At 38.0% G+C, this 23,821-nt stretch overlaps 1 protein-coding gene across 3 annotated transcripts in view; it reads right to left on the bottom strand.

Moving 5' to 3' along the window:
- Nucleotides 1–2,506: 2,506 nt before the first annotated feature.
- The window catches only part of PPM1A (protein phosphatase, Mg2+/Mn2+ dependent 1A), a 40,784-nt gene continuing 19,469 nt past the window's right edge, over nt 2,507–23,821 (bottom strand). For 2 of the 3 annotated variants that reach the window (XM_059723371.1, XM_059723372.1), the window contains exons 2-6: nt 21,820–22,673; nt 19,117–19,234; nt 13,565–13,673; nt 7,848–7,905; nt 6,155–6,244 (exon numbers count right to left, since the gene is read on the bottom strand). In XM_059723371.1, coding sequence (XP_059579354.1) covers nt 6,197–6,244; nt 7,848–7,905; nt 13,565–13,673; nt 19,117–19,234; nt 21,820–22,653 — 1,167 coding nt within the window. In that variant the 5' untranslated portion in view covers nt 22,654–22,673 and the 3' untranslated portion in view covers nt 6,155–6,196. Of the gene's footprint in view, nt 6,245–7,847; nt 7,906–13,564; nt 13,674–19,116; nt 19,235–21,819; nt 22,674–23,821 lie in introns of all 3 variants that reach the window. The other variant, XM_059723373.1, reaches the window with a different exon arrangement.

Raw genomic sequence — 23,821 nt, 5'->3', positions numbered from 1 at the left:
AGTTCCTTTAAACCCAATAGGAAGTTTGTTGTTTTTCCTCTATCAATAATGGCACCTTCTTTACTCAGAAGGCCTGCTCCCACTGCATATGAAGAGTCCCGCTTACTTTGTCAGCTACAGGTAAAACGTACTCCTGCTTCCTGCAGCTACGGGAGATCAGGTTGATTACTAGCATGGCTCATACTTCAAGAGACTGGAGAATGAACCCCTGTTCCCCATCCCCTTCCTCCCCCCTCAGAAGGCTTCACCATCCTACACAGTGCTTGCAGTGAGCAGCACAAGCCAGATCTAAAGCGATATATGGATGCATTACGGGATTTCACAAAAGTACCTAGGCACAAACCACAGGAAATTAAGGCACATTTGAAAAATCCCACAAAGCACCTATCTGTATTGTAGGCACCCAAATATATTCTTAAAGTGTGGCCAGCAGTCCTTGGAGGAGTTGGTCTAAAAACCCAAGGCAGAGGAGCTATCATCACTGGTGAAGTAGGACACAAAAAAAACCCAGCCTGACTTTTAGCAGGTTCAGAATCAGAACATAGGAAAAAACGTTTTATTGTGAACCGGACAGATATGACTGCTGAAGTGCAATCAGTATTAACCTTGTTATTCATTTGTTTTACAGATAACTTTACAGAGAAGAACCATATTTTAACAGGAGTCATTTTTCCATTGCCAGCACAAAAGGAAATGTTATAAGCCTAACTTCCTTCAATTTTCAGCTTGAGAGAAGCTAGTAAAGATGAACCAAGTATAGGATGGTCCTTCAAGCTTGAGAGAAATCCTAGAACTGTGACTATGTGCAATGAAAAAGGGCTTTGCAGTGAATCAAAGGTGACCTGCAAAGCTAAGACAAAAATTAACTCAGAAATATACTGACGATCCACTTCCTTGCAGGTCAACAAATCATTCAGCTTGCTAAAAGTGAAAAACCCAACTTTTTCTCTCACACCGTTATTCCATGACACATGAACTATGGTCAAGTTTAAATGTACTTGGTGGCGCACAGAAGAAACAGGGGCTGCTTCCCAGGATCTCAGAAACTAGGAAGGCAAAAGAGGGCAGGACAATCATTTTGGGGACTTTTAAGAGTAAGCTGATTAAGTTTTACAGACTTTGCTTTAAGAAAAAAAAGTTGTTAAAGAGGAAGGGTATAACCATGGTACTGTCAGTGCACATCACAAAAATGGTGCAGTTCTGGAATCAATCACCGCATACAAAGGAGGGGGAATGGAAAGTCTAAGAAGTTGTTACTAGGGCTTCCCGAGTTGCCATGCTGACAATTACCATGGTACGTGGCATGAGTCTCTCCCCTGCAGCCACTGGCTCTGTTGGCAGCACAGCAAGGTGATTTTGTGTAAGCAGGCAATCCTGCAAGAAGCTTCAGCTTCCTGCATCTGTGCAGAGACCCACTGGCTTCAAGACGACTCCACGTGGACGTGGAGAACCGGTCATGCAGAGCGCACTGAAGGATCAGATTCCCAGAGCCGACACTTCCAGAACCTGCCCAGCTAAGCAAGATACTTAGTATGCACTGCTCAGCTTCTTTCCCTTTTCACGTTAGCTTTGCGGCTCACGGCAGAGATGGCGCTCATTTTGCTCAGCGCAGCACCCTGAACATTCACAGGGTCCGAGTATATTTCAAGAGGCATAAATTGTTTTTAAAAGGCCTGTCTCTCGCTGAAGGCAGAAAACAACCTAATCTGAGCCAGCCCCAGGGAGATGTAATGCTGGTTTAAGAAGTTGAATTTTTAGAAAACAGTTTATTGAAGCATATTTTGACTTGTAAGGAAGTTCAACCCTTGCAGAAAACTGCACCATTACAATTTAAAAGGGTTTGTGTTTCAGAATTGGGGCAGGACTATTGCAGGTGTCCGTTTCTCCGTGAAATGGATCATTAACAAAAAGAGTACGTTAGCAAAATTTTCAAATAATGAGCTGTCCATTATGCAACATGCTCCGAACATGTTTACACTTGACACAAATTTCTGGTATTCAAACATACCAAGCCTTCTCTAACAAAGTCACCATAATTTGAGCTCATAAAGTTTTCAAGGTAACAAGCATTTGCATGAATCTTTGGAACAAAATTAAGATACGATAGGCATTTTTTGAGTCTCTTGATGACGGCAGCCATCTTGTTAGCCTTTTGTAATGGAAACTGTACCTTCGTTTGCACAGTCCTACCAGAAATTAATATATTTGTGATGCTTTCACCCTGGACGCCTCCAAAAAACTAATGACATTTCAATTCTGTGATTTTTTTTTTTTTTTTTTAAACGTTTTAATATGGAAGCAAAATCTTATAGCCAATTCTAGAAGAGGACCTTCAAGCAAAGACTGTTACCTTTCCTTAAAAGATTCTACTGAAAGATCTGGTCCTATCTTTTTTTTTTTTGAATGATGAACACTAATGTTGAGGAAGAAGCGTCTGCCAGTTGGAAATGTCACGGGTTACCTAAGATAGCACCACCCTCAAAAAAAGATCAGCTGTAATAAAAACTATGTTCCACGTTTCAGTTTATTTCAATTACCTTACGAATTTTCAAGTTCTTGGACTGAGCAAAATGACTCAAATCTTACAGCTTTTAACCAATTCAGTTGGAAACTATGCAGTAGATCATTTGATAGTCAAGTCAGTTAATACCCATAAATACAAGATGTTAATAACTACCATGCATTACAAAAATAACCATCAAGGAGAATGCTGTAGTTATTTAACTATTGGCTAATATTCTTCAGGCATCTTGTTGTAGTGACACACTGTCCTGGGATTACCACATCTCTTCATGACTTAAATGACAATACAGATGAAATTCTTTTCTCCGATTCTAATTTCTGCTGAAGAATGAAACCGCCGCATGGTGGCAAAGGAACAAGTCCCCTCTAGTGTCACTGATTGAGCAGGCCAACTGTAAGCCCCCCCCGTTTTGCAATCCACGGTGTGTGGGAAGCCCCCAACATGTCTATGCAGCGAGTCAATAAACGGGTGCAGGAGTCTTGCAAAACCAGGGCCCACTGAAAAATGCAACTGAATCAAGTTGGATAGTGGTTTTTTTAAGTTAATGCATTTTTAAAAACCCTATCTTGAGTGAATTCCGAGTTGCATACGATTATTTGAATACAGTGTCATCTACAAAAGCAGTACAGGTCACATCCCCCCTCAAAATGATCAGTGAAAACATTTAATCTGGCTACAACAATATTCACAGAAATTGAAACCAGTGAAGCTGTCAAATGTAAAGGAACAACAGAAACTTGAACAGCATGGGAAGCAAAGTTGCCTTACAAAATGGCATTGCCTTTTTTTTTTTTTTTTTTTAAATGAGCAAGTTGGGACCATCCTATTTGAATGCATATTCAAAATACATATTTGAACGTAACAAGTGCATTTATGTCACACAAAAAATCTTCTTCCAGAGGGAAATAAATAGCACACAATACTTCAAAAAATTTTGCTATCTTGCCCCTGAGGTGCTAATGTTTTTAGCATTAAAAAAAAAGTTTAACTGGTGCAAAAAGGAAATGCACAAAGGTGCAAAAGTGCCTTTTTAATTTTTCTTTTTGCTGCTTAGTGAAAAGTACAGCTAGTCCCTTGCTAGAATATTTTATGCACTTAATTCATGTACTTCATAATTCTACTCTGTACCTAAAATGGCAGTGTTTATGCGCACATAAGTGATTCAGTGCTCTCACCAGATTAAAGCGCTGAACATAAGGCAGAAAAAGAAGGGATGGCAAAAAACATTCCTCCTTTACCTCCAAATCTAGTTACAGCACTGGTAGCAATAGCAGAATTGTTCTTTATATTCTTTAGAAAGGGCCTCATAAGAAAAGGCTTTAAATATACAGTATGTCACTGACACATTTTAAGTGATTATTGTTTGAAATATGGCTTTCCACCACAATTCTGCAATTTTTAAAGGTTTTATAATCTCAAAGTTTCCACAGTCCAGTTCAAGGTTTTGCAGTTTCCAGAACTAAACTTTAGTCTATGTAGAAAAGTAATGAACAGAACTTTATCTGCGTAGTCTAGTCCTAGAATAAGTTTAGCTTCCTGTACTTGTATACTGTGTAGTATTAAATACATATGTTCATTAGGTGCCTGCGAAGCTATGACATTATTATAGTTTTGCACTCTACAACAAAATTAGACATTTTAAGCATTTATTTGTAGGTAGGTAAGGAATTGGTTCTTTAAGCAAAATTGCTATAAATTTATAAATACAAATAGTGCTTATGTTCTCTTCATTCATGCTTGAACAGGTTACAAATTGAATACAATGAAGTAACATTTAAGCACCACACATAAACAAAAGGGATAAAAGAAAAAAATGCTGGTATATACTATACTTAATTCTGAGACACTATAAGTTACTTTTGCACTGTTCAGTGATCCCTAACTCTGCATTAGTTTTAAGGCTATATATACAAATATGTATATTTCAAAGTTAGGGAGAAGACAAATTATAGTAAAACGCAACGTACTACATTTTCCTATCAAAAAGTAATTATACACCAAAGTTTTCACTTTTTTTTTTTGTTTAGTTGCAGTAAAATATTACAATCTACTTATTCATTTATTTTACTTTTGGGGAATCTGCCTACTGAATGATTAAAGTAAACTATATATTAATAACAAATACAATATCCTCAATCTAAAAAGACAATACAAGGTGCACAAAACAGTAGTTTTGCAAACATGACTGATCTGAAAACTCGGTTTTGAATGTTCAATGGGACAAAGCTACGCTTAAATCAAATTAGTTTATTACTCCTATAAAATTTAAAAATTAGAATTTTAATAACCAACAGTTAAATATTGTCAACATGCTATGTTTCAAATCACAAATACTGTTTAACCACTACTTTCTCATTCCAAATAAATGGGCCAATTAAAACAAAACAAAACAAAAAAACCCCCACGATAAAATGTTAAGATTGTCAGGCTCTGACAAATGTATTTTCATTAAGCAGTAGGCAAATTCAAGCCAATGCACATCTCAGTGAATAAAAAGCCTGAAAGAAAGAGAGAGAGAGACATGTAAAAATATAGACTAAGATTGCTACATCCTCTAGTGTCTGTCTATGCCTTGGGCAGAAGTCAAGAGTTCTCCCCATTTTAAAAATGGGCTACAATTATTAAAATATTTCCCACATGTGAAAACCGCATTTACAATGGCACTGAAAAAGGCAGGAAAAAAGGAATTACACGTATATGGTTAAATTTATTGTTTGTTAAATCAAGCTTTATTGATAAAATGGAATTCAGACTATTTTACTTGGAACAGCAGCCAACCCAGCCACTCAGAATAGTTAAAATGCTGTAGATGCTTACTGGTATGTAGAAAGTTGTTCCTCTGTGCTCAACTGATTAGCAAATTTCATGTAAGCGTTTGTAAGAGGCAGGTGAAGAATCAAGGATTTCTAACCCCAAAATTGGTATGCCTCTGAACCCGCTCTATTATTACAGAGCATGATCTTCTGTTCCACTGAAGTCAAGCCAAATCTCCAATTTATTTCAAATGAGAACAGGAGTGGGATCACCATAAACAGCAACAGAAAACATGAACAAGCGGTATACTGTGTTATTTTTCCACCGCCAAGCAATTCACACGTGATAGTTGGGATAAACTGTCCAAACACTCAGCTTTATATAAATAAGTAATTCTTACAGTTTTGTGCACCTCTTGAGCATCTACCTGGCTAGGCTGCTGCTCCTTGCAATCCAAAACCACAACATGATTTTAAAGGGCTATATATTTGTTGCATCACACAACAAGCCAAACGTTTCTTCTAACTTTGATAGTGAATTAAAGCAGTTCATAATTAAATATGAGCATTTTGTACAGGACAATTGCACTTTACAAAAACAAAATCATACAACATAAATTGCTGGAGTCTGATTTACAATATGAATTATGGTTTGAGATCACGTTTACAGAAGTCTGTTATACAAAAATCATCAGTTCCTGGGCTAGACGTCGTACTGCTGTAGTTTTCTGGTGTAGTCACTCTCCAACACATCATATTCCCTTCGTTAAATAAAGTTGAGGGTGGACGTTAAGAAGGGTCACTGAGGTTGGGCCGCACTTTCATTTGAAGGATGAATGTTAACTCCACAGCTAGATGGGCAGTTTTACCACATATCATCAGTTGATGCGGAGTCCTTAAAGAAAAAAGAAGGAACCCTTTAAAGTCTGGAGCGCCCAAAATTACAGCAGTTTCTGGATAATCCAGACTGAAAAGGGTAAAAAAAAAAAAATGTGGATAATTTTAGGATTCTGGGGTTTTTTTTCCTTTTCATAAAGAGCTTCTTACTGGGAATAATATTTTACAAGTATTTTATACAAAAGTATAAATTAGAAATATTTACTACTTTAAAAGCTTTATCTGTCATTTTAAAGCCTGCTGTAAAGTATAAAACATTAGTTGTTTACAAGACTTAAGATACCTTGAAACATCTTTAAAACATTGTTGGGCAGCTTAACTGTTACCTGACCTGGCTAGGATAAAAACTAGTTTCGTTTACAATCATTTGAAGTCCCACTTCTCAACTGCAATGTAGACATAAAATCGCCATGTTTAAATAGCAACAGCGTAAGTATACCCAAGCAATTCCAAAGTTCACTTCAAACCAGTTCAGCCCTATACTCCTTGCACATCTTTTAAAGTAGAAATTATTTTTTCCTTTGTTTTTTTTGTTTGTTTGTTTGCAGGAGCCAAAAAGGGAAGAATGATCATGAGGGAAGAGTACTGGAATAACTGTTTTGCTTACAAGTTAAACATGAAAAAGTAGTTCCCATATAGTACCAGATGCATCCAGAAAAGGAGAGAAACTAGAATCTGGTATGACCTGATTTACTGAGAGCATAAAAAGTCAACAGGAAGTGCAAAAACTATTATATAGTATGCATACTGCCACACAGAGCTACCAATGGTCCTTAAATTGTAGCAACGTGCATGCTATACTTTTGTAGAGCAATGACACACCACTGGGCACAATTTTTATATCCAGAATATAAAGCCAATTCTCTTTCAGCTACAGGTATGTCACTTTCTTAAAGACAGAAGAGAGCATTAATGAAAGTTGCTCGACAAAAAAAGGTAACAAAACTTTCCAAGCAAGCAGGCAACTTGTTATGCCGAAACATTTAGAGTCTATTTCATTTCTGTAATTGTTAATTAACCTGGTCCATTACAGTAGCTGCAAAATCTTGTAAAAGAATAGCCCTTACAAAGCAATTCTGTTGTCAATGGAGTTAATGCTGATTTTTAAATTGTTTTTATTTTTCCTGGTGTGAAAAAGAATAAATTACGTAAGTCTTAGCATAGGATAATCCACCTATTGGGAACATTATGTTAACTGAAAGGTAAGTGTGAGCAAAGCAACCATTATAAACTAGCAAACACGTGATCAACAGAAAGTTGCAATAAGAGTTCTTTTTCATTTATCTAGACAAATTACGACTTCCCAAAGCAATTAGAAATATTTTAACTTAAACAGGTAGAAATTGTCACTGTTCTTGTGGTACTGTAACGCTACAATTTCTCCCATCATGAAGGCATCTGAGATTGTATCGTTTCCCACATACTGGGAAACCAGGTACCACAGCCAGACAAGAGACTTCTGGGTCTTGAATTTGCAAAGCTTAACAACAAATAATGCATGGAAGTTTTGTGGTTTAAGATGAAGGCAAAAAACCAGGAAAACAGGGCACTTCTACAAAACAATGGTGTTGCTTATGGAAAAACTCTCTCCATTATCAAGGGAGCTCCACAAAGTTGCACACAAACAGCTAAATGGGTGTTTAAGGAAAAGGGATGGCAAAAGAAATACTTACAGTGTCATCATTCCTATAGGGGTTCAGTCTGTTATAAACAGCTTCAATCACACTCCGTCTAAACCAAACAAAACAAAGTGATCAGTATTGTTTTAAAACCAGGCCGCACATTTCTTAAATGCAATTCCTTAGAAATAATGGCTAAAAAGATTCTGAAGATAGGGAACTCAAGTTTGTTACAAGTTCGCTCCTATGCTCCAAGGTTGACATTAGTTTATGCAGTGCTCTATGACCACTCTAAACCTAAAAAGTTTTGGGGGGTTTGTGGAAAATTACATCTTTGCCCACCATTTTTTTTACTGGTGGATTTACTGCTTCAAGGGGAATGTATACAACATTCTGTTTTCAGAAGGGGGAAGGCAAGGGAGAGTAGAATGATGAGTAGCACATGTAACATGTTTTCGTATTCCTCCTGGACATGGTAGTAATAATATGTCACTAATATGTGGGGAGTGGTAGGAGCGGAGGGAAAGTACTACACTTTTCTGTACTACTGAAAGTCCTGCATTTTGGGTTCTTTTCAAACTAGCTTAAAATACACATTTTTAATTGACCATACTTTTTAAAATATAATTTTAAATCTAAACTTTAAGTCTTTTTTATTTTATTTTTGTTTATGAATGAGTAAAAGCTTCCCAATCACACATCCAGTTTTCTCCTCCTCCAAAAGAAACTCATCTTAAAAAAAAGTTTTTTGTTTTTTGCTTTATTTTAAGCGTATTCCCATCCTAGAGAACTCCATGACATGGTGGCAAAAGTGAGTTACAAGTGTTCTGAAAATTCTTCTTTTGTTCACTTTTAACATTACTTCATTTAACATCATCGCCAAGATACAGATTAAGCACTCCAAGTCCTCTCGTAAGCGCTCAGTTGAAAAGTTACAAAGATATATTAGAATTAGCTCATAATCATTGATTTCCTATTTGTATGGTGAAAGTATTTAGGGGTTTACTACAGCAAGAATCTGAAAACCAGAAGAATCAAGTGGGGGGTGGGGAGGGCGGCAAGGCAAGGTAAGCCAAGGCCAGGAAAAGGGGGGAAAACGCTTTCCTTACCCAGAGCACAAAGAATAAGTTGGGGGGGGGGGGGGATGCAGGAATATGCAGTACTGATTGAGACTCTTTCAAGCTTTATTTACTTTCTTTGTACACCCCAGGGTACTCAAGGAGCTGGCAAGCATCATAGCCCAGCCTCTGGCACGGATCTTGGAGAACTCCTGGTGCTCTGGTGAAGTGCCCAAAGACTGGAAGAAGGTCAATGTGGTGCCTATCTTCAAGAAAGAGAGGAAAGTAGATCCAGCAAACTATAGGCCCATCAGCCTGACTTCTATCCCAGAGAAGGTCTTAGAAAAGTTTATTAAAGAGGCCATCCTTAATGGACTGGCTGATGCCAACATCCTGAGGGACAGCCAGCACAGGTTTGTTGCGGGTAGGTCTTGCTTAACTAATCTCATTTCCGTTTATGACCAGGTGACCTATCACCTAAACAAGGGAGAAGAGATTGATGTCATATATCCTGACTTCAAAAAAGCCTTCGATCTGGTATCCCATGATCACCTCTTGGTGAAACTGACCAATTGTGGCCTTGGGTCCACCACGATCCGCTGGCTGGGAAATTGGCTCCATGGTCGGACCCAGAGGGTGGTGGTTGACGGAAGTCAATTGTCGTGGTGCCCTGTCACCAGCGGGGTCCCCCAAGGCTCTATCCTTGGACCTGTATTGTTCAACATCTTCATTAATGATGTGGATGTTGGAGTCAGAAGTGGACTGGCCAAGTTTGCTGATGACACCAAACTTTGGGGCAAAGCATCCACACCTGAAGACAGGAGGGCGATCCAGGCTGACATGGACAGGCTCAGCAAATGGACGAACGAGAACCTGGTGGTGTTTAAAGATGAAAAATGCAAGGTTCTCCACCTTAGGAGGAAAAACCTGCAGCATCCTTATAGGCTCGGCAGTGCTACGCTACTAGCACCATGGAAGAAAGAGACCTGGGGGTCATCATTGACCACAAGATGAACATGAGCCTGCAGTGCGATGCTGCAGCTAGTAAAGCGACCAAAATGCTGGCTTGCCTCCATAGATGCTTCTCAAGCAAATCCCGGGACATCATTCTCCCCCTGTACTCAGCCTTGGTGAGGCCACAGCTGGAGTACTGCGTCCAGTTTTGGGCTCCACAATTCAAAAAGGATGTGGAGAAGCTTGAGAGAGTCCAGAGAAGACCCATGCACATGATGAGAGGTCAGGAAATGGACCTTACAACAGAAGGCTGAGATCTAGGAGGCTCTTTAGCCTGGAAAAGCGCAGGCTCAGGGGTGATCTGGTGGCCACCTATAAGTTTATCAGGGGTGACCACCAGTATCTGGGAGAAAGTTTGTTCACCAGAGTGCCCCAAGGGATGACGAGGTTGAACGGTTATAAACTACTGCAATACAGTTTCAGGCTGAACATAAGGAAAAATTGCTTTACTGTCCGAGCCCCTAAAGTCTGGAATAGCCTGCCACCAGAGGTGGTTCAAGCACCTACATTGAACACCTTCAAGAGTAAATTGGATGCTTATCTTGCTGGGATCCTATGACCCCAGCTGACTTCTTGCCCTTTGGGCAGGGGGCTGGACTCGATGATCTTCCGAGGTCCCTTCCAGCCCTGATGTCTGTGAAATCTATGAAAACTTTCCTGGCTAGAGGCTTCTGACCAAGCTGAAACCTGCCGTGGTTCTGATTCAATACAACCAGGGTGCAGAAAAGGTCTGCAGAGGTATCTGCATGCCCTGATGTAGCAGAAGGCGACTGACTATATTAATAATAATGAATTTCTGCAAAGGACGAAGTGTTAAATGCATCTGAATACAAAGTGAGCTGCTATGACACTAGGAACAGAACAGAGTAATAGCAGAAGGGGAAAGAGGAGGAGGAAGATATAACGGTCATTCAGTGAATCCACTCTCCCAAGCATCACCTAGTGGCCGCAGGTTTAATGAGTTGATTGTAAGACCTTTGGAAAAGGCAGGATCTCAGACATTCTGTTCATTCCTAACCTTTGCATAAGATGTACAGATTTTGGGGAAAAAAAGTCTCACTACTTTCAATGTTACTATACTCCACTAAAGTTTTGGTCTTGACTTTTTCAACCAAGCATATTGCTTGTAAATGATAAAATTAAGCTTTCCACTGCACTTCCAAAATCCTACCTCAAATTGATATCGACCACTAACTTGACATCTGATCAATCTTTATAAACATTTTGCAAGCCGTTACACATACTACTACTGTGTATTCCCAGGAAAGTTTTAGTTTTTCCACATTTCTCTTTTTTTAAAGAAATTACTCATTATTATTGGAAAGTCCCAAATAAATGAGGGAAAACAGCAAAATGGATCACTGCAAAGTGATGTACCATACACACACTGGAAGGAGGGGGGGGGGAAATAATAAAAGACCTCTCCCCTTAAGTTCTCAGCTATAGAATTACCTTAAGGTGTTAGAAGTGCACAAAAAATTAGGAAAAACTATTTTCAAGTTGACAATCTCCCTTTAAGTTACATTAAGGCTCAGTAAAGCACAAACTGGGTGCTTCTACACAAGATGTTTACTGCACAATGGACTAAGTGCAGTAAATGTCTCAGCATCTATACATGTACCTCTATTAGGCTGGAATAAATCAATTTATTCCACAGCAGGATAATACTTGTAAATGTAAGTACTATCCTGTTGCAGAGTAAAGACGTCATAGCAGCACATGCGTATATGCTGGTGGGTCTGGCTGGGGCATAAAGGTGCTTCCATGTGGGGGCTCCCTGCTGGCTAGCCCTGTGCTGAGACACCTTCATGCCCCAGGCAGCCTCTTGCAGCAAGTCGAGTGGGGGGGGAGGGAGGAGCAGCTGCAGGCCGGCAAACTGACCTCCACGACCCCTTACTAGTCAGGGCTGCTCTACCTTAGATTAATATGCTGCGCATGAATAAACTGCAGAGCTTATTGCTCTAGGGTTAATTGCTCCCAAGTGCACGTTCAAACAGCGTGCCTAGAAGCAATTAGCTCCAGAGCAACATGTTCCACAGTTTATTCATGTGCCATAATTGCACATGTAGATATGCCCATTGAAGTCGAGTCCTCTTCAGACCTTTTTAAGCTCATGCATAAGCGCTAATCCTAATACATGAGATTTCTTGAATCAGAGTCTAAGCTATTTATTTGTTCAGAGTCCTTTTTATCCAACTATAAGCAAGCTAGCATATGCTCAGTCGCACAACAGATTTTAGGTGTATTTCTTTAGATAAGAAAATTGACAAGCAATGATTAGTTCACATGCACACAACCCGAATGTAAAACATGTCAATACAGGATCAAATATGTAGGAAATAAATCCAAGAGTAACTTTTTAAATTACAATCTAATTTACTCAGCCAAACAGTGCAGCCAGAATGTGCCTTTGTCCTATACATTGTTTTTCAGGTTAAAAAAAATATAAGGGTTCCAACATTTCAGGATGATGCAACTGTGTTGTAGAAGACCAACTGTTTCCCATGAAATGGTGCATTTCCACCCCTTTCACCACCACCCTCAGAGACCTCCCAAGTCAGGTGCAGCAAGAAAACACTTGCTCACAAGTCCATCAGGAAAAACACTGTGGAAGTCAGAGAACAGATACAAAAGAATGATAAACATTCCAATTTAGTGCCACAAGACTTGGATGTGCCAAATATATCATGAATGCTTTCAAAGAAAATTGGAATATACTGTCCAAATGGCATCTATTTACAACTCTCACCATATAGCTGGCTTGCTTTTTCTACATTAAAACTATTAGCATGAAAACAAGGTATTTGTTTCTTTTGCAGTTCATTTGTTCTTGTTGTTTATTCTTCACTGGAAGTCACGACGGGCATCAGAATTCTAAGAATACTTTAACAGACACCGAGAATATTTGCTTACTCTGCTAAACTTGGGATCTACAATTTTTGACTGTTTTGAAGTTTTAATGCCAACTTAAAATGGTTAGTCTCTCATTCAAACTGAATTCACTATGGACAATAATCAAAGCAAATGTACGTAAAGTCTTAAATTCAGTACCCTATTTACTGAGGATGATGCCCAGAGCTGACCTGAGCAGGGTGCGGAGCCCTGGGCAAATCAGCCCAGGCAGGGCCCTGCCCCCACTCTGATCCCACGGCCCCAGACCTGAAGAAGCTGCTGCCACAGCGGCAGCAACCAGCTGCGTGCGGAGCCACCGCTCCGCTCCACCCCGCTCTGCGGGGCCCCCAGAAGCCCAGGGAGGGCCTGATGCGGTTTGCCCCAATTCACCCCATCCTAGGGACAGCTCTGATTATGCCAATTTTCACAAGAGAGAATTTGTATTTAATCTTAGTGAATACACCATATTGCAAAATAACAATCCATTCTATTTCTTACATTTTTAAAACATAAAAGTTGTTAATACCCATTATCAAAACAAGCAACAGGTGAGGCCACCCTTAAAGACTTAGATTATAGTTGCAGGAAGAACAGATTTATTTTAGAAATTAATTATCCACTATCAACCCTAGTCTCTGCATCTCTCTCAGTTTCAAATAAGTCAAGGTACAAAAATAGAAATTGAGAATATACAACCCTTCTCCTCCACCCCACATAAATGCTTTTTGTTTTAAGAGTGGCCTTACCCCCCCCCCCCCCAAAATCTTAATCTAGTTTAAAAGTTAATTTAGACCAACGTAAACTCACTTGCTTGCCAATTCACCCCCTGGCGGGAGGTTTGGGATGCTCTCAGTTGCTAACGTGCGCATCACATGGACTAAGTCTGGTACGCCTTCACCCTGCTTCTTTATGATCTCTGAGAATCAGAAGTACTTTTTGTAAGTGCAGTCTAAATTTAACTTAAAAAGACATGTTTAAACTGACTTTTATCAAAAAGCAGTCTAGCATTTTTTTAAACAACATTTATCATGTTCAACATCATAAACTTACTTTTGTGCCACAACAGAAAAACAAATTTATCTTGTAAAAATGTGTCATGCATTTGGGGGGAAAAAATACCAGCTAGAATTTCTTATCTTGCAGATGAAGTCAATTATGCTTTTGTAAATACACAATATGCTATTAAAATGATAGCTAGACAACAAAGGTCATTTTAACAGGCTCCCCTGGCATATTATGTATTGCACTGTACCAATGAAACATATGGAGCAAAAAGCAGGTTGTAAAATGTCATTTTATCATCTGGAATACATTAGATTACTGTCATCGTAGAATGCATGATACTTTAAAGAAATAAGAGAAACACTTTATAACTACTTGAATGTGCAGAATTACAAACATTAAAAACAATGTTTAAACTAACAAGACCCAAGAATGTCAAAGTTAAGACAACTTCATCGCCGACTCATTTAAAGGATATTTGAACTGTGGGCAACAAATACCCAATTTAACTTTTACCTAGATAAATAAGAGAATATCTACTGCAGCAACAGCACAGTTGACTATGAATGAAGTTATAAAATGCTAAAATCGAACCATGATTTTCTGAAGCAGTGAACACCTACAACTTCTGCTGAATTTAGAGAAGCCATTAGGCTCTTATCACCCTTGAAAAAACAAAAATCAAGTCTCATCAGTTTTCCGATTTACCTATTTAAAAAAAAAAAAATCTTACAAAATAAGAACTGTCAACTACCGTCATGTTTAAATATGCATCAGTTTCCCAATAAACTAGCAAGTCTTCAAGAAGTATATTTATTAGTTAGACTTGAAACTGCTGATCTTCGAGTGAGTATTATGGCATATGTATAATATCTGCATATGCAGTATTTTGTATTTAGTAAAAATCTTGACAAAATTTGAAAAGTAGTTAGCTGGAACAAGTGGAGCATGCACTTTCCAAAACTAGATGTATAGAATAAAGCACCAGTTTCCAAGTTTCATTTTTTTAACTTAAGTGAGAGAGTTAAGACACACTAAAGTTTCTGAGATCAATATATTGATACATTGGTGAACTGATTTGTGTGCAGAACAGTTTTCCAGGCTGCAATATTCTGTAAAAAAACCCAACTTCATGACATTTTGAAGTTGAACCCTTGCAAACAATATACAGTGGAAAGTTATAACCAGTGTCAAAATTTGCAGCACAAACATTAGCTGTTAATTCTAAACCTACATTGTGAGTACAAAAGGAAAACAGGTTTTTACATACCACACATTAGGCAAACATCTCAAAACGTGCCATCTTTTCAAGACCTATGGTTAAAATTCATGCTTTGCCATCTAGCATTTGCTAAAGATAAGTCTAACACTGTTAATCTGAATAAAAAGCAAAGATCTCAGATTTGGTTTGCCAAGTTCCTTTATTGTGTAATCTTGAACATCTAGTATATTCTACATTGCTCTAAAACTAAAGTTCTGCTTTACAAAAATAAGGGATTATCGCTTGCCTAAACTACACAGTTTCACAACCTACAACTGTAGTACATTTAACATACAATCTCCACTAAATTAATACATTTATACTTTGATATAGGTACAGTCTGAGTGAACACTGATGACACAATAAATGGAGCCAATGTCCTGGCTTTTTTTAAGTTACTGAATTAATTGTTATTTCAATACATCTTGTACTCTCCTTCTCTTTAACCTAGTTTAAGCCCTCTACATGGTTGTATCATGTAAAATAATGGAAAAAATACCTGTGATCCTAAAATAAAGAATTCCAAACATACCTACTTATTTTCTACTTTGAATGGCATTTTCATATAAAAATTCTAAATAAAATTTAAAATTTCAGAATTTGATTAAAAATAAGGAATTTAAAGCAACTAATTTAAGATTCTCCATTTCAATTAGCTCCTTGGAATACATATTTAATCATCAGATTTGTTATGGCCTTTATTATGTATGTTTAACAAAGCTGGTTTTAAAGTGGAACAAAAACCCCTTTAAGTCATGTTATCTCAAAAATAAAGAATCAAGACATCTCAGTAAATGGAGTTGTAGTGCAATCAAAAAAAAAAAAAAAAGTACTATATTTTGGAATGACTTCTTAGACAATCCTTCTTAGATCATCATCAAATCTTTAAAACCATTTTAAAGCAACACTAATTTACTAGAACATGACACAAAGTGACTTTACACTTATTTCACCTCCAGACATTTATTTGGCCCTCCAGAAGCGAGCCATGGAAAATGTCTCAAAATGGACACAAAAAAAAAAAATAGACCGAAGGAGTGAAAAGTAGTCCAGTACAATGGGATGTGGATAATGTTTATATTTACTAGCCTATTAAAAAATATTTCCTTTTGTTGTTCAAAATGGCCATGGTCAACCAAAAAAAAAAAAAAATACACGTTATAGAATGCCTTTAACTGCATTACTTTCTGGACTTTGCTAGTCAAAATACATATTTCATAATGCAGTTATTATGCACTATATTTCTAGCAAGTAAACATTTAGCGCGTTTAATTTTCTAAATCACACGGACTAGTAAAAATACTTTTAGAATTTCTTTATATTTTATCATTTCCTTCAGCTAATTTTGAGAAATTTTTAAAATGTTTAGTAACAGTGGTACTTCATACAGTTTAAAATAACAGCTGTAAAATTAATTCACTACAGCTCTGAAAGTTTCAGCAACGGTCATATCAGTCCTACCTCAGTAGATAGTATTACGTTTACAACATGAAACAAACTTAGTTGCATAAGACTGGTTCAGTTTAATATAACAATAAGGTAAATTTGCAGCTTTATCTTGCCATCCTCCCTTGTGTACAGCCCCATTAACTTCACTCACACAAGCGCCATCTCTCTTCACCGCCTACATACGATTTACACAAATCACTCAGGTTGCATTTTTTTTTATAAGCATTTGTAAGTCTAATTAATGCAGCTATGTGCAACATCAGAAGAAAAAAAAATGTAAGTCCAATATAAAGTGTGGACTCTAAAGGGAAGTAGCAACGTATTTTCTAGAACTGTCCACATCTTATCCTATTAAAATTAGGATTAAAGTGCTTTATATCTACATGAAAGTCTTTCTCCACCCAAATATGATGTCTCCCTCATCCCTGAAATGCAGCATTTCTAAAAATGCAAGATATCACCAATCAAATGCATTGTTCTATACAGGATAATCCCATTCTCTTCCAGCACTTAGGGTCTTCATTTACACATTATGTTTTCCTTCCATGTATTGTCAGACATCTAGACAAATTATGTCAGTTAAAAATGACGCAGCCTTAACCTGAATAAACCTTGATCTTATAAAAAGCTCATCTACACAGTGGGTTAAGATGAATTAACTGAAAAGTGTGAAGTTAATGCACATGAGTACATTAGTGTGCAGTAGGCTAGGATGTGAATTTATAGCACACCAGTTACTCTTCACTAACTTCTTCTGAAGCTGGCCCCTTGGGCAGCCAAAAAAGGGAGATACGAGGGCTAGGAAGGAGAGGCACTCACTGGAATGTCTCCTGATCTCGTTCTGCCTTGGGCTCTAACTCCCAGTGAGGTAGAAACGTCCACACCCCACTGCACTCCATCCATTTTATACAATGACTATGATTTCATAGTCATTCTATAATGACTATGCTATCTTGACTATGCTATGCATTCTATAATGACATAGCTGCAACAGAACGCCTTCAGGAGGAGCGGAGAGGGGAAAGGATAATGCCTAACTTGTGGTGTGCCGATTAGCAGTGTATTCAAATCAGAGATGCAGGTTCCAACCACCCCTGGGTGAGGGGTGCCTAGAATCGCGGTCTTATTTCCTGCAAGTGTCCTAACGACTCAGCTATTGGAGCTAGAACATTGAAGGCCCCTGTTCCTCCTCATTTTTCCGCCCCCCAGACATGAGCCAGATATGCACGTATGAGCTCAGCATGCTGCATGTGCTTACGTGTCCACAGTGCGGATACTGCCATTTGGGTACGCAAAGGGTACTTACTACCCACTAACACAGCTTTGGTATTGTGTCCTGATACTCAGAATGTCCATGGGAGTTAGTGTAGAGCAACCAGTGGGCTTACTACATATTCAGTTCCCCATCATGTAGACGCCACGTCAAAGCGCACTTACACCATAAGCGGACACGCATACAGAAACAGAGCAGCCTCAATCTATTTGACTCTTCAGAATTAAGCAGCAACAAATTTAAAACCACGCTGCTTTTGTATGAACATCCATTACAGGAGTTGGTGTACTCTGAACTTGTACACTAACTGCAACTTTAGTTAACACATCTTAACTCCAGCTGTTCCCATATTGGCAAGACTTTTGTGAAATCTCCAAAGTTGAGATTTTTATTGTTAGTGTCACATAGTGAAAAAGGAAAAGTGCACAGAGCATTCATAAAATTCAATCACTGACATGATAGTTCTGCAAGAACTCTGCATATCATGCCAATGCATGCTACTAAGGACTGTTAGCTTGCATAGTAATACAACAGATTCATAACGACAAAATCATTACAAATCCATTTTAAAAATACTGTTTTAATCTAGAAGTGAAGCTGAATGTGTATGCTATGTATATTTTTGTTATTTTGGAAACCTTAAGCATTTTCATGGTATCCACTCTTCAAACCTGATCTCTGGTTCAAAAACCTTGTTTTGATTTTTAACTTGATTGATTATTAAAACCTTTTCAATCATGTCTTAATGCCACCACTGCTAGTAGTGGCAATCTCTGTTTCTTCTACCATTTTAACATTCAAAACCAATCTGATTTTTAAAAAGTTACTATCAAGTGAGATATTACATGGCCAGCTTCAGTTCAGCATGATTGTTTAGCTATAATACTGAAATGCTGCACTTTATAGTCGTATTAGAGGCAATATTACGATTACATTATTCAAAACTATGACCCTTCAATTACACAATATACTAATTAGGGCCAAAGTGTGCAACTGTACATGGCTTTACAGAAACAGAATATTCAAACTGCCATCTTAATATTATACCAGATTTCATTTAACTACATAGGACAGAAACCAGATTTTACCAGCCTGAAGTTATTGCTGCCAAAGGTCCCATGGAGCACAAATGGATTACTTTTCCCTACCACCCTGAATAGAATTTCCAGGGTCATGAACTGCTGCCTTTTTAGCAGCATTTTGTCAGGACATACAGTATACATCCACAGGACTACACAAGGGCATTTTCCAAGATGTACACTAGATGTCCAATGGCACACAAAGGTTTAATAAAAAGCATATATGTGTTAGGAGTTTAGTTGCTTGGGGGTTTGTTTAGAAACAAAGTTACTTATTTTTGTGTAAATGATCCACCTTCTACTCTGCTTTCCAGGTACTTGTCCAACTCTGTCTCTCTCTTCACTGCCTCTGGCAATACCTTTGGTGCATTTGGAAAACAGATCAATATCACGCTCATGTTGTCTCGACTTCCCTAGTGGGGAAGAAAAAGCAAAACATTTTTTTAGATAATATGCTGTATTCCAGACACTATGTATGCACATACATTGATTTTAATCTCAAGTCCATATCAAATCGGTTTACATATTAAAGTTTGTTGTGTAAGCACTTTCGCTTGTCATGCTATTTAAACAAGAAAAAGCTCTCTTGCAAACACCATTCCAGAAATCTGCATGTTGAGAATCATTCAGCACAGATTTTTCAAAATGTATACAAAGCCAAATTTCTAAGGGTGACCTTTATAACGAACCTAGAATTGATGTTTCGTTTGTCTGAAAACTGATGTTATCTGCAAAACGGACATGGTGGGAAACGTGATGAGACTGCAAAACCAGTTTTCATCCTGCTTTAATATCTTATTGTTTAGAGGCTAATATTAAATGTTAATTGTTCAAACATCAAATGAGTAAACACGAAGAGTAAGGATATTTAAAGCCATTTACAAAACATAAACTGCTCAACAACTGACACTATTGCTCATCTGCAAATGCTGCTATTATCAAATGGGTCTTCCCTATAAATGAGTGTTTCTTGAGCCTTCTATTGGCAATGATCACAAATGATATTATCAAGTGACACAGACATCATTATCTGAACATGAGAATGCTTCTCACCATGCAAAACTTTTAGAATACAAGTGAGCAAACTGAAGACAACTTGAAGAAAATACTTGAATACCATACTGCAGGTCCATGATCTGGGCACAAACTATTAAGTATCTAATTCAAAGTATTTTTAGCTGATGAGGTCCTTGTTCTGCAGATACTTGCATACATGCTTAACTTTACCTGCAAGCAAACTGCTGGTGCCAGTCAGACTGCTCAAGTAAAGTTGAGCATGAACACATATTTGCAAGAATGGTGCCCATAGGATGCTGGTACTGAAAGAAGCATAAGGTCCCTGCAGGTAGGTATGACTTTTTGAGCAGTGCTAACATTTTCCAGAGCTGAAATTACAAGTGAGCACATAAAGCTTGACTTTAAGATGTTAGAAACTATTAGCTAGTTAACATGGTTATAGTTAACTTTCTCTCAAGAAAATAGTGTCAATGCCAAGGATGTTATCTTGCCTTTACTTGCCACCTCCCCACAAATGTACAAGCTCAGTTGTATCAATATATATGATTAACTACTTGTCCAGGGAAAGAAAGCTACACCCATAAGAATATCATTTGACATACCCACTTTTCATTTTATTAAAAAACCCTCAAAATGCTGACACACTTACTATACATGGAAAACTTTCAAACTTGGCATCTGTTAGTAACTGTACAAGTTAATAATATGCAAAAAGCTGGTTGACAGCTAAAGGCCATAACAAAGAAATGTTAACAGGAGAAAAAAATATTCTCTGTGCAGAAATGAAATTTTATAAAGAAGTTTTTTGTTTTTTAAAAATAAAAAAAAAATCATAAGAGATTTTGGCCAAATATTTGAAATTTTAAATATCAATCATTTCACAGTGATCTTGGTGAAATCAAGCCAGCAGCTGTTTAATTGTCCAATGTCAGAAAATGAAGAAAATCAGGATTTCATGTCTGCCTCTTATCTACTTCTTTTAAGGTATATTTTCCTGTTCATCTGAAAAACATAATTTCCACTTAGTTACTTCACCTTTGTGATAGTGGTACTGTGATATAAGCTGCTCAGGGCACATCCACACTGCAAAATTATCATGGCAGGTATCACTGTCCTCAAAACACGGTGTTGTTTTGTGATGGCTACCCCATGAACCAAAAACAATGTACAGGCAACCCCCATTTAGCGCTCTTAATTGGTTCCTGAAATACTGAGCATTAAGTGAAACCGAAAGCTTTTGACAATCTAAAATGGAGACTGCAAGTGTTTTTAATGACCCAAGATGGCTACCATGAGCGTTATAATGAAACTCGAAGAGTGCTAAGTGGAATCAGGCATCAATTTAAAATGAGTGGTATAGTGAAATAGTGCCAAGTGAAACAGCAATAAGCAGGGGATGCCTGTACCTGAATGTGTGTGACACTCCTAGCAATACTAAGAGCCAGGGTCCATTCCCATGCCTACAATGCTGCAGGAATGCTGTACATTGCTTTCAAAATCAAAAGCAGTCTACACAGAGCAGCACAGCATGTTTCTGGCACTGCTGTCTACCACGTAAGCATGCAGCCTCCACATAAGGCTGTCTGGATAAGACCCATTATTTCCAAAGCATATAAAAACAAGTTTCGTACATCAAAAAAAATAAATAAAAATTTAAGGGGTATTTATTTTTCCTGAAAGTTATTTCTTAAAACTGTCAGACAGCTTCCAATATGCCAGAGCACACACCATGTCTTTACATGAATTCAACTCTAGCCACTCAACAAAACTCAGTATGGAAGCCACGCTGGTCCAAGCTGTATGTGCATTGCAATTCTTAGAAGTGATACAACTGTATCATACAGATACTGTCACAACAGCGTATAGGTACCAAACTTCAGATACTCTACAGATTTGAACCAAGATGTGTATTAATTTAACTGACAGAGAAATTTCAACTACTGTAGTGAAAATATGCTTCTCCTCTTAAAATTCTGACTACCTTGTACAAGCAGGTGTCGACTATCTCATTGCAAACTTTCTCAAGGTCATCGGTGACTTCAAGCCTGGATCTTACAAAGTCACACAGCTCTTCATTTCCCATAACATCCCAGATACCATCACAAGCCAGTATGATGAACTGATCATCTTCTTCTGATCTCTCAATTTCATAAACTTCAGGCTCTGGTGACACAAGCTGCTCTGTGGGACCTTTCCCATGGACACATTTGTAATCAAAGTCCCCAAGTGCTCTTGACACAGCAAGAGAGCCATTAACACGCTGAATCATTACAGAGCCACCTGCATTCTGTATACGCTCTTTCTCCAGTGGATTACTTGGTTTGTGATCTTGTGTGAAGAAATGAACCTTCCTGTTTCTACAAAGTAAACCTCTTGAGTCTCCACAGTTGATGAAGTAAGTGTGTTGAGGAGAAATCATGACACCCACAGCTGTTGATCCGCTTCTGTCTGCACCATGTTTCTTCTCAGAAATTACTCTCATATGTTCATCAATTTGCAGAAAACCTGTTCTGATTCCATTCTTTACACTCTCCACAGAAGGTGGTCCATCAGACCCTTTAAAATCCTGGTTGCTTGTGATGTGATCTAATAAATGCTCGCAGCAATATTTGGCCACCTGGGATCCAGCATGCCCATCATATACAGCAAAAAATGACCATCCGTCAAGTCCATTTGGCAAACCAATCACGGCTGTATGCGCATCCTCCATCTCGACTCGCCAACCCTGCATACTGCTTAGCCCATAACGAAGCCCATTACCCTGCCCTTGGGCATTATGTTTCTCCATCTTTGGCTTGTCTAAAAATGCTCCCATGATGAGTTGTTCTTTTAGCACTAATGGAAAAAAAAAAAGAAGAATATTGTTATTGAGCTATTTCTAGAAACCAAGTACCCATCTAAACATGTGTCACTAGAAACTATCAAATACAGAAAGTACAGTTGAAATGTTATAATGATCAGGAAAAGGAAAAGAAACTACAGCAAGAGAATTAAAGCTGGTTCCTAGTCCTTTCCGCTATATAAGAGTGAGCTTGTGTTCAAACACAAAAGTAAGCTTTAGCTCTGCACTGTCTTCCTTTGCTTGCATTGTTTTAAGAGACTCAGTATTAGCCGAAACAACGCCTCACTTTTTGGGAATATTTAGTTGGTACCCTCCGTTAAAGGACTGCACTGTATTGACAATTTGTAGTTTTTCCAATCAAGCACAATGAACCACCGTTCAAGCCATTAAATTAGCGCACATCTCAGATTCTTAGTTGTACTATATGGAAAGCATCTCAGACTCTTATATTGTGGTCCATATTTATTTAAAACTTCAAACTTTTTAAGTATTTAAAGCTTCTGTGAGGACTACTGCCCTTGACATATTTGAAGAAATCTGTTTAGAAAGTTACAGGTATTAGACATTCATATTTTATAAAGAAGCAGGCAATTTTTTTTCCATTAGTATTTCCCTTTCCCAGTCATATGTAGGTACAGAGTACTGTATATATAGCATACCATATACACACCGGCCAAGAAACAATGGTCTCACACACACAACTATGTATGCATGTACCCAAACAGAGTATTATACTTTAGACAGTATAAACCAACAGAGGTTTAGTCTCTCACACGCTAGATGTCCATCCCACCCTTTTGATCCCTATTAGTTTGTGTAGTCATTCAAACATCCAAATCAGACAAAATTTTACATGGTCAAAAATTCTGCATCGTTCAGCCCGTGTAAGCCCTTGTTGTATAAACACAAGGTAATTTAAGACCTGCAGACCTATTCTCTTTGTGGACTAACAGACTATCAATACAACTGATTGTGAGAAGGCCAGAACTATTTTCTGGTCCAGTCCCAAACTAGACTGCTACAATGGCAGAATTTATCACGTTCACAAGGGATATATACATCTATCTAAAGAACTGATCCACTCTGTATAAACAACAGTGCCACTTTGTTAGTGTAGTTCCTGAACTAACTGCAGTTAGAA

Source organism: Alligator mississippiensis, chromosome 2, assembly GCF_030867095.1.
Source record: "Alligator mississippiensis isolate rAllMis1 chromosome 2, rAllMis1, whole genome shotgun sequence".
NCBI classification, from domain to species: Eukaryota; Metazoa; Chordata; order Crocodylia; family Alligatoridae; genus Alligator; species Alligator mississippiensis.
The sequence above is the reverse complement of the archived record's forward strand: the minus strand, read 5'-3'. Positions and strand labels throughout refer to the sequence as shown.